The sequence below is a fragment of the Juglans regia genome, chromosome 7, assembly GCF_001411555.2.
Source record: "Juglans regia cultivar Chandler chromosome 7, Walnut 2.0, whole genome shotgun sequence".
NCBI lineage: Eukaryota > Viridiplantae > Streptophyta > Magnoliopsida > Fagales > Juglandaceae > Juglans > Juglans regia.
The window spans coordinates 37,081,435-37,093,291 of NC_049907.1; the positions used below are offsets into that span (position 1 = coordinate 37,081,435).

General features: G+C 39.8%; 1 protein-coding gene across 1 annotated transcript; it reads left to right on the forward strand.

Moving 5' to 3' along the window:
* Nucleotides 1-8,872: 8,872 nt before the first annotated feature.
* Nucleotides 8,873-11,857, forward strand: LOC109007276 (pentatricopeptide repeat-containing protein At4g14820). The gene is made up of 2 exons (XM_018986884.2): nucleotides 8,873-9,535; nucleotides 10,154-11,857. Exons 1-2 carry the CDS (start codon nucleotides 8,961-8,963, stop codon nucleotides 11,745-11,747), a joined length of 2,169 nt encoding a protein of 722 aa, XP_018842429.1. The 5' UTR covers nucleotides 8,873-8,960; the 3' UTR covers nucleotides 11,748-11,857.

The window sequence follows — 11,857 nt, forward strand, 5'->3', positions numbered from 1 at the left end:
GACTTGTTCCAAGATGATGGAGGCTAGGGTTGAATGGGTTAGATGAGGCTAGGGTTACGGGTTGGAGGCAACTAGGGTTGCCGTGGACTATGGTGGGATTAGGGTAGGCGTGGTCTTGGAAGATTGGCTTAGAATTATGGGTGTTTGATGCAATGAGAATGGCTTAAGGGTTGCCCTTGATGTTTGGGCCACTTGGATGGTGATTAGGGTAGGTATGGTGTAGTGTAGCTAGGGTTTTGTGAGGTGGCTAGGGTGGATTTCGAGATTTGCAAGAGTTGGCTTAGGGTTTGGGAATGAGATGGAAAAGTGATGCTAGGGTTTGGTTGGCTAGGGTTGCCGAAATGGTAAGGTAGGATTAGGGTTTTAGGATGTTGGATGGCTAAGATGAATGGATTGGGTTGATTTGGTCTTTGGAAGGTTGGCTAGATTTTAGATGATTTGGAAATAGATATGGAAATTTGAAAGATTGAGAGAATCTTTGAGGGAAGAAGGGGATTTGAATTTGAATTTAGATGGCAAGTCAATAGTTGACTAGAGAGATTGTAGGAAGAGTAATTTAAGGAATTGACCATCACATTCAAGCCCTATAACATCACATTCATTCCCTTATAGGGCTTGAATGTGATGGTCAATTCCTTAAATTATGAGATTTAAAATGGGATTTGAATTTGAATGTGAAGGAGCCAAGACTCCTAAAAGGAATGAGTTTCCTTATAGGGCTTGAGGTGGACGGCTAGGGTTTATGGTGGATGACTTTAGGATGACCGAATATGGTAAGTGGATGGGATGGCTAGGGTTTTATGAATATGATAGATGAATGGCAATTATGAGAATGTGAACTAATATGGAAAGTAGGGCAACACTAGGGTTGGCCGAATGGTGTATGTGGGAGTGGAGGCTATGTGTATTTCGGCTAGGGCAGGGTGTATGGAGGGAACAATTTATGGAAAGTTGACAAACTTATGGAAATGATGACAAACACTATGGTGGTCGAGTATGTGGTATGGAATAGATCAAATGAGCAATGGAATGGATGACCACCAAGAATACTAAGAACAACTCAAGAACAATGTACATAAAATAATAAGATCAAAGATAGAAAATGGAAGACAAGAGATGGAATGGAAAATACTCATAAGATTAATGGATCCTTATGTATTCACGAATTGCACCCTAAAGATGAAAAAGAACAAGATAGATAGATTGAACCACACCTATTCATGAATTGCAATGTGTGATTCTCTCTTAGGGGATTCACTTATTGCACCCCAAAGAGCCCAAGTGCCTTAGCACCGAATGGTGATCTGAAGAACAAAATAGTCTACCCACTAGAAAATTTGTCAAAAGATGTAAATGCAAAACCTAAGGGTCCTATTTATAAGGATTACAACTTGGAAACCCCCAATAGGTCCATTGGAAAATAAATAATTAAATAAAAATTAATAATAAAAAATAACATGGTTGACATAGGCCAAGTTTACTCATGGCATGCGTGAGCCCATGGGTGGGCTAGGCTGGCCCATGGGCATGGCTGGCATGGCTGTTGGCATGTGGCTAACATGCCGATGAGGCTGCTATGGGGCTGTCCAGCCTTGTCATGACATGGCTGGTGGCTTGACCATGGGTCACAAAACATGGGGTCCTACCAAGATCGCCCTGAACGAGGTCTGCAATCCCAGATTCTCTGATAATAATTTAAAGGCCTTGTTCCATTGCTCAAAAGGCAGGCGAGGTTCAACTTTGTCAAGCAATCGAAAGCAACTCATTTGTATATTGATTGACGCATCAATCTCCATGTTGTTTGATTTGCTACGCTTCGAGGCCCTCCACTCCTTAGCAGCCAGTCGCCTAACCTTAGAACTTTTCTCAATTGCCTCCAAGGTTATGCTAAAGGCCTCATCAATGGCAGGGGACTTGGAAGGCCCTCCCCTCTGGCATCGATGAGATCCACTACTACATGATGCGGAGAAGGGTCTCCCTGATTGCGTGGATCCGTCCATAGGAGTTGGCTGCGATGGCCCCCCTTGATCAACTGGCTCTGGCCGGCCATGGTTTCATAGCTCCTCAAGTAGGTCCTCCTTGTCGCTGGTTGGGGCTGGGTCAGTCGATGCCCGATGGAATGTCCCTGTCACAAAGGCACAACCAAAGATCGCACACAACTCTTCATATTTTGGGCATCCATTAGTCTTGAAATGCTTGAATGAGTTTCTTACCTAACATATTTAATTAAAAATATCATTAAATTCCCTCAGTGCAAGTTACCAAGGAATAATAATTTTTCATAGTTACGTACTCTGATTGCGTTTGCCCAGTGTTCCTCGCTTGCCACTGGGGCTTTCCTGTCTGGATCCCAGCCCAATCCTGTTTGCTTCATCAAATCCTTAAATTCTCTCTGCCTTCGTTTAAGGAGTGCAATCTTTCCTTTTACTTGCTCAGAGTTAAAATTCTTCAGCCCATAGTTAGGCAATCGTTCAGCAAGCTAAACATGGTCATTGTGGGTGATCCTCCCACCCCTCTGTCTATTCATAATGATATCAACAAGGACATCCTCCATCTCCTCATCCCACAATAGCCGATCACGTATGTTTTCATTCAACTCATCCATATAGAGCTAAAAGATGTTCAAAAATAAACCTCAACACTTGCATTTAAATAGATTGAGGTTTATACACATCTTGCATACAATAGCCGATCACGTATGTTTTCATTCAGCTCATCCATATGGAGCTAAAAGATGTTCAAAATAAACCTCAACACTTGCATTTAAATAGATTGAGGTTTAATTCGCATACAAGATGTGTATTAGAAGCCATAATCTTAGATGTGATAGATAACATGTTTATAGGGTAAAGATAAGAAATAGCTAATGTTCAATATTTTCCCAGTCATTCACAGTAAGGTTACATAAGCAGGAAACGAGAAATACTAACATTTTGGAACTCCTAGCTACATTCTAAAGACAGTAAAAAAAAGATATTATATATATGAATGAAATAGACACAGTCCTTGTACACATGAAGTATACTTAAGAACTCCTAGCTACATTCTAAAGACGGTAAAATAAAGAAAGAATTCCTGAACATTATTCCCATGTAATACAATAGTGGAAAACCAACACATTAGAGTATGGAGAAAAAAATTCTTCAACTCGGTCATTGAGCGTTCCTTATCTTCAAAGCAACGTGCATTCCTTTCCGTCCAAATACACCACATAATACACAACGGAATCATTTTCCATATTGCTACTACTTGATGACTGCCTTGCATGTTTGGCCAACAACCCAACAAATCCACCACCCTCATAGGCATAATAACCCAACCAACATCAACCCTTAGAAAGATTTCATCCCACAACACCTTTGTTAATTCACAGTGTAATAATAGATAGTCCACATATTCTCCATTCTTTTTGCACATGTAACACCAATCCAACACTACACAACCTCTTTTTCTCAAATTTTCTGTGTTCAATATCTTCCCAAGAGCAGCACTCTATACAAAAAAAACTACTTTCGAAGGCACACGAGACCTCCAGATACTCTTCCAAGGAAACTGAATACTACCGAGTTGTGTGTTGTTAAGATGTTGTAATACGCCTTCACTGTAAATATCTTGTGGTTATTAAGCCGCCACTTCAAACTATCTCGTTGTGCCATAGGAATCTCCATCGAGTATAATAAGCTGAAGAATTTTGAAACTATAGGTAATTCACAATCATGGAAATCCCTAATAAAAAGAACATTCCATTGCTGCACACCATGAGAGTATACACTCATATCCACACTGAAGCTTCCCCATTTACTTCAATACGATATAAGGCCGAAAAAGCCCTTTCCAATGCATAATCTCCACACCACACGTCCCGCCAAAATCTGATACAAGCGCCCTCACCAACTACAAAGCGTATTTGATTTACAAAACCTGGTCATCCCTTATGTACTTCCATAAACCCACACCATACCCCCCTCTCACTTTCTTAGAGCACCAACCACCTCAATCGACTTCATATCTAGCATCAATAGTTTCCTTCCACAATGATCCCCTTTCTAGGTGATATTTCTAGAGCCATTTTTTCAATAAAGCTTTATTAAACATTCTCAGGTTACACACTCCCAACCCCCCATTCACAGCTGAGGCACATACAGTTTTTCATCTAACAAGATGAAACTTCTTCTCCTCCCCCATACCTCCCCATAAAAATGTCTTGAAGAGTTTCTCCATTCTGTTCACCACCCCTACAGGCATAGGAAACAAAGATAGAAAATATGTAGGGTGGTTAGTGAGTGTACTCTGATAAGGGTGAGACGACCCCATTTTGATAAATACACCTGTTTCCAATCAGCCAGTTTTTTTTCTATCTTCTCCACTACTCTATCACATATACCTCTATTCTTGAAAGTTGCTCCCAGCAGGAGGCCCAGATATTTCATTGGGAGCGAGGATACCTTACAATCCAAAAGGCTTGCCAAACCTAGGATATTAGAGACCTCACCCACAAGAACCATCTCAAACTTGCCCAGATTCACTTTTAACCCTGATACTGCTTCAAATCAAAGTAGCAAAGCTCGTAAAGTTTGGATCTGGCTACTAGTCGCTTCACAAAATACTAACGTGTCATTTGCAAAAAGATGTGAAATGATAATGGAACCACCTGAACCATTGCCCACTTGAAATGCCGATAAGAAACCTCCCCCAACAACAGCCTGCACCATCCTACTTAAAACTTCCATAACTACAACAAATAGAAGAGGAGATAGAGGATCTCCCTACTGCAATCCCCGCGAACTGTCAAAAAAACCAACAGGTGTGCCATCAACCAAAACCGAGAACCGAGCAGTTGAAATACAATGACGCATCCATGCAATCTACCTATTCCCAAAACCAGTTCTTTCAAGCAAATATAAGAGAAAATCCCAATTCACATAATCATATGCCTTCTCCATGTCAAGCTTGCACAAAACACCTGAACCTCCCTCCCGTAATCTGTAGTCCAAACACTCATTTGCAATGAGTACTGAATCAAGAATTTGTCTCCATCGAATGAAGGCGTTCTGGGACTTGGAAATAATATGTTCCAACACCGGACTGAGCTGATTAGCAAGCACCTTCGAAATAATCTTGTAAACGCTACTAACCAGACTTATAGGCCAAAAGTCTTCAATAGATGATGCCCCATGTTTCTTAGGAATGAGAGCAATAAAGGTCGCATTCAATGACTTTTCAAACTTTTGGAAAGAATGAAATTCATTGAAAACCTGCAAAACATCACATTTTACTATGTCTCAGAAGATTTGAAAGAAACACATTGTAAACCCATCCAGTCCCGATGCTTTATCCTTAGCCATACTCGAAATGACCTTATAAATCTCTTCTTCACCAAAAGGTCTCTCCAACACACTTACACTCTGCGGGTCAATTGCCTCAAAATGCAAAGCATCAAGCTTTGGCCTCCAAGGAACCGATTCTGAGAGAAGGGTCTCATAGTACTGAACTATATGGTTTTCTAGCTCGGGTGGAGAAGCTAGTACTTGAGATCCTGATTTAAGAGACTCAATAGCATTGTTACGCCTATGTGAATTGGCCACTTTGTGAGAGAACTTCGTACACCTATCACCTTCTTTCAACTAAAGAGCCCTAGATTTTTGACACCATGAAGTCTCCTCTGACAACAAAACCCCCTCCAGATTTGCCAAAACCATGCCCTTCCTCAATGCCACGTCTTCCGAATTATCTCCCAAGAACTATTTCTCTTCTAAGTCTTGTAGTTCCTCAATGCCACATCGACCGCAACCGGCGGCTCTTTCTGTGCTGGTGGGAAGATAGGCACAGTGCTTATCGGCACCATCAGAGACTGGCTCGACAGCTGGACCGATATTTCGGTCTCCAACAATATTGATCCAGCTGCTTAGCCCGCCAGGTTTTTATTTTTGGGCCTACGGCTTGGCTCCCATATCAGCCGACGAGCCTTTACAAAAACCAGGCCAAGGTTTCTCGAAGCCCACAAACGGGCCCAACTCTACCCCCGAATCACGGCTCAATACCTCCTTGCCTTTAACGCATCGTTTTAACCAATCTATTTCCTCTAATAAATTCTCAACTTTTTTTCTCCATCTCCCCCAGCACCCTTAAAATGTTTTCTTGATTTGGCCCCAACAGTACACTGCCATGCACGATCTCTGCACTTCCCATGCTTGGTAACCAAGCACTCATTGCTCGAGCCTGACCCTTCTGTGTTTGGAGCGCTTGAATGTACGATTGCGCCCCAACTGCTGTCCACAAAGAAGCACCACCACCACCCCTAACCATCTTCGGGTTCCCATCCTGAACCATACCACCTCTATTTCTCACACTCGAAACAGAGGACTGAGCTCCTTAAGAGTAACACCAAAGTTCCTCCACCCCTCTCCCTTCCTTCCTTCCGGCACCAATAGCAAACATCTCCTCCTTTCATGCCCAAATTATGAAATGCATATAAAACAGCCGTTGTTGTTACAACCTCTCCTCACCATTAAAACATTATTTCCCTTTCTACGAGTTCTCAAGAACTCTACATGGCCCAAAGTAGCTGCACACTCCCTAACCATTGAACCCAACCATCCCAGGGCTTCATGGTCCAAAGAAATGTATTTCACCCCACGGTGGCTGCTCTCAGTGATTCTCCACCACTTATCATTCTCTTTTCTGAACTCAAAAATTTTATGATCAATAACCACCTCTCTGCACAACCCCATCCTAGCCAACCAACACAATAACTCAACCTGGACTAATACCCTAATAAACACAATGTGTTGTAGCCATTAACACAGCACTACCAACAGCAAGCAGGTAAAAAAAAAACCAAGGAAGAAGAAACGTACGGAGAGAAAACTTTTTAAGAAAGAGAAAGAGAATTGAAGTACATAAGGACAAGATCAAAGATACATGTTGTACACAATAAATGAAAAAATGTTACCTGTCGAGATGATGACGATGATCTCGACTGCAATTAGTAAGGCTACAGGCCTGACCATGTAATAAGAAAGAAACAGTGGCACGTATCAGTTTGGAATGTATGTGCATCTAAAATTAAAAAAACAAAATAAACATCTCTAGAAAACGTGTAAAGCTTTGATTATCCACTTTCAGATATTGATGAGTACCTGAGAATCCTTACAAGCCAAGCAAACGATACAATTATGGAAAATTTTAATTTTCGCTACCACTCCTTTTTCTTGAGCAGAAGACAACAGTTTAGAAACTATGACAGGTCTATATATACCTGTTACTTTTTTTTTATAAGTAACTCTATATATAGCTGTTACTATTATTTATATGAAAAATATGAAAACACAATATTTTTTACAACATATTTCACAATCATGCTTTAAAATGATTGTGAAAAACTGTTGAACCCAAAGGGTATACATACATCTTACTAGCCACATGCAAGTTGCAATCTCTCCTTACCCTATGGCACTTGATTTCTTACTATCCAATTATGAATTGGCTCAAAATTTATTTGTTTATTAATCTTAAGCAACCACCTGGCCCCTTGAGCTAGGAGGTATGATCAGGTGTAGCCAAGTCATTTAGGTTTCTTGAGGTGGAGCCTTGTCATTTAGGTGAAGTTTTGAATATCGATCGACGTGAGAACTAAAATTTACAACTTGTTTTAAGGAAGGGTGAACAGCTCTAGTTTCTAGGATTTACTCTGCACTAGTATGGGACATCACTTGGGGGCAGTATGAATACAAGAAATATCCTTGTTCCCAAAATAAAATAAAATAAAATAAAACAAAACAAAATCAAGCAGCTTGATTTTAGCCCCGAGCCCTACTTGTAAATAATAGTTATTATCAGAAACCACATATTATTTTAGTTCTTTATTTGAAGCAGGAGCACAGGTGTTTTTTTTATTAAGTGGTATGTTTGGAAAAACAGCCACGATAACATTTGCTTCTCTTTGTATGTAGACTTTCTGAATCCTTGTTCTCCTCCCAGAGCATTGATATTGGATTAGTTAAATACATTTTTATCTTTAAATTTAACAAATATCATCCATATTTACTCCACATTGAATTAGTTAAATTATTTTCATCCAAACTATAAGCTACAGTAAATCTATTCTTCTTTTCAAATATGAAAAGAACTATAGCAAGTCTAAAAGTATTTTTTTAAATTATTATATTATAGATATGAGATTTTTATTTATATGAGATTTTATCATCTATATACATATAATATTATTATATTATAGATTATTAGATTGTGAAAATGAAAATGAATATAATTTGTTGGAAGTTATTAAAAATTATGAAAATAAAATAAAAATTAATTAAAAAATATAAATAATAAAAAATAATAATATTTTTATTATTATAGAGAGTGTGATGACTAATTCAATGTAGACTTCAAGTTTTGAATGATTAGCTAAAGACAAAATAGTTATATATTAGTCAAAATTTAAAGAATAGGATAATCAATCTAATGCTAATGCTCTTAGCTTAGGTTGGAGTTCTAATTGGTAAACTGCCTATATGCATGGGATGCACCCCAAGTACTATTTTATATCTCCATTATCACTGTTCTCAGCATAGCAGCAATTTTACGAGAATAATATTATAAAAGAAAAAAGATATAAAAGAAAAAAAAAATTAAAAAGTTATGTATAGTGCGTAGTGTGAAAATAATGAACATAATTTTTTTAAAAGGAATATAGAAAATATTTGAAATACAGACACAAGTTTTAAGAATCAATATAGATTATTAAATTTGAAAATATTTGAAAAAGTTAAATTGTTTAATATATTTTATATATAAATTTAAAAAAATTATAAGAATAAGATTTGATGAATTGAATTGAGGTAAGTTTAAATGTAACGAAGGCCGCTCGTCTAACGAAACGAGAGCTGAACATGCACTGAGAATATTGTTTCCAGAAAGTATTTCCCTCCATTATACCTACCTATAGAACATCACCCATGTCAAGCATGGCCCAGACACCCTTAGCCCTCCCTCCCCATCCCACCACCACCCTCTTCAATGCTCTCGAGTCCTCCACCACCCTCGCCCACCTCAAACAAGTTCACGCCCAAATCCTCCGCCGCTCCAATCACCGCCACGGCTCCAATTCCCTCCTCCTTCAACTTGTCCTCTCCTCTTGTGCACACTCCTCCAGCCTCGACTACGCCCTCGCTGTCTTCAGCCACATTCCAAGGCCCGACACCCGCCTATCCAACAAGTTATTGCGCGAGTTGTCGCGGGGCGCCGACCCCGGGAAGGCCCTCCTCGTGTATGAGTGGATGAGGAGGGAGGGACTTAGTTTGGACAGGTTCAGCTTCCCGCCATTGCTGAAGGCGGTGTCGAGAGCATCGGATCTGGTCCAGGGGATGGAGATTCATGGGCTAGCGTCGAAGTTGGGTTTCAGTTCGGACCCGTTTGTGCAGACTGGTTTGGTTAGGATGTATGCTGTGTGTGGGCAGATAATGGAAGCGAGATTGGTGTTCGATAAAATGTCTCACCGGGACGTCGTTGCATGGAGCATTATGATTGTTGGGTATGGCTATTGCTGGTATCTTTAATTGATAGAAATGTTAGCACTTGTTTTTTCCCCAAACTCCGATTTGAATTGCTTTGAGATGCATCGGTGACTGTTTTGGCTTATTTTGGACACATTTTGCAGAAGCAAGGGAACATAAATGTTGGGAGAAATGCACTTGCTAGATGAAAGTTGCAGGAAAACGACAACAGAGTTAAGGAAACATTAAAAAAAGTTAGTGGTGATGGAAAGCATTAGAAAATAATATATAGTCATGCCACAACTACATGTGAATAGAGTAGGCCACTGCATTACTGCCTCTAATGTCACCGCTGGCACCCCCACCATCACCACGACCTGAACTTCTACCCTCATAGCTTCATCACATTCTCCTCTAGGGGTATCTGTTATCGTATGAAACGTTAATTTTCTAAAGTGAACAAGAATTTTGACACAAAAACTTATTAGCAACCAAATGGGGAGTCACTCCACCTAGAGAGTGGTCGGTTATGAAATTCACGTTTTCTTTTTGAAGTTTTCCCACTTTTGAGGAAAGTCGTAGGTGAGGAAATTTTAGTTCAAGAAATTTCTTCTTATTTTCTTTGAAAATGCTGACCTTGTAACATTTGCAAACAGGTACTCCCAGAGTGGTCTTTTGGATGATGCATTGAAACTATTTGATGAGATGAAGGCATCTAATGTGGAACCAGATGAGATTGTTCTTTCTACAATTGTTTCTGCCTGCGGCCGCAGTGGAAATTTAAGCTATGGGAAAGCGATCCATGAGTTCATCACTAAAAATAATATTGTTGCTGACCAACATTTACAGAGTGCTCTTGTTACCATGTATTCAGGTTGTGGATCTATGGATTTGGCTCAGGAACTGTTCGACAAGATGTCACCAAAAAACTTAATTATTTCTACTGCCATGGTTTCTGCATATTCAAAGGTTGGACGCGTTGAAGATGCTCGCATGATTTTTAATGAAACAGATGAGAAGGACTTGGTATGTTGGAGTGCAATGATATCTGGTTATGCTGAGAGTGATCGTCCTCAAGAAGCTCTTAAATTATTCCATGAAATGCAAGCGTTAGGAATACAACCTGATGAAGTCACCATGTTGAGTGTCATCTCAGCTTGTGCTCATCTTGGTGGATTGGACCATGCCAAATGGATCCATTTATATGTTGACAAGAATGGATTTGGTGGAGCTTTGCCTGTTAACAATGCTCTTGTTGATATGTACGCCAAATGCGGGAGCTTGGAAAGAGCAAGATGGGTATTTGAGAAAATGCCAAGAAAAAATGTGATATCTTGGACCAGTATGATCAGTGCCTTTGCCATGCATGGAGATGCTAGCAATGCACTAAGCTTCTTCTATCAAATGAAAGATACAAAAATAGAACCTAACGGGATTACATTTATCGGGGCACTTTATGCTTGTAGCCATGTGGGGCTAGTCGAAGAGGGTCGGAAAATCTTTTCATCCATGATTAATGAGCACAACATCACTCCCAAACATGAGCACTATGGTTGCATGGTTGATCTCTTTGGCCGTGCCAATCTCTTGAGGGAGGCTCTTGAGGTTATAGAGACAATGCCTTTGGCACCTAATGTCGTCATTTGGGGATCCTTAATGGCTGCTTGCCGTATTCATGGTGAAACTGAACTAGGAGAATTTGCAGCCAAACGGCTTCTTGAGCTAGATCCAGATCATGATGGGGCGCATGTGTTCTTATCAAACATTTATGCTAAAGAAAGAAGATGGGAAGATGTTGGAGAGGTGAGGAGATTAATGAAACATAAAGGTATTTCTAAGGAAAGGGGATGTAGTAGGATAGAATTAAACAATGAAGTACATGAGTTTTTTATGGCGGATAGAAATCATAAACGGACAAATCAGATCTATGAGAAATTAGACGAGGTGGTTAGTGAGTTGAAATTGGTTGGTTATGCTCCAAATACCTGTAGCATTCTGGTTGATTTAGAAGAGGAAGAAAAGAAAGAAGTGGTTCTCTGTCATAGTGAGAAGTTGGCAGTATGTTATGGACTAATGAGTGATCCGAAAGGGAGGTGCATTCGCATAGTGAAGAATCTTAGGATTTGTGAGGACTGCCATACTTTTATGAAGTTGGTTTCAAAAGTTTATGAGAGAGAGATTGTTGTTAGAGATAGGACGAGATTTCACCATTACAAGAATGGTGCCTGTTCTTGTAAAGAGTATTGGTAACCAGATGCTTTTTTGTAAGACTGTTTCATATAGTTGAAGTGAAACACCTAAATGCTACAAATTTTAGCGAGCTGTATTGTGTACATTAATCCTAAGGTTTATATAGACAA

Bases quoted from the DNA above. Each gene is read 5' to 3' on its own strand.
- LOC109007276 (XM_018986884.2), top strand. From the start codon at position 8,961: ATGTCAAGCATGGCCCAGACACCCTTAGCCCTCCCTCCCCATCCCACC. The intron at 9,536-10,153 runs GTATGGCTATTG...ATTTGCAAACAG, and splicing joins TGGAGCATTATGATTGTTGG to GTACTCCCAGAGTGGTCTTT.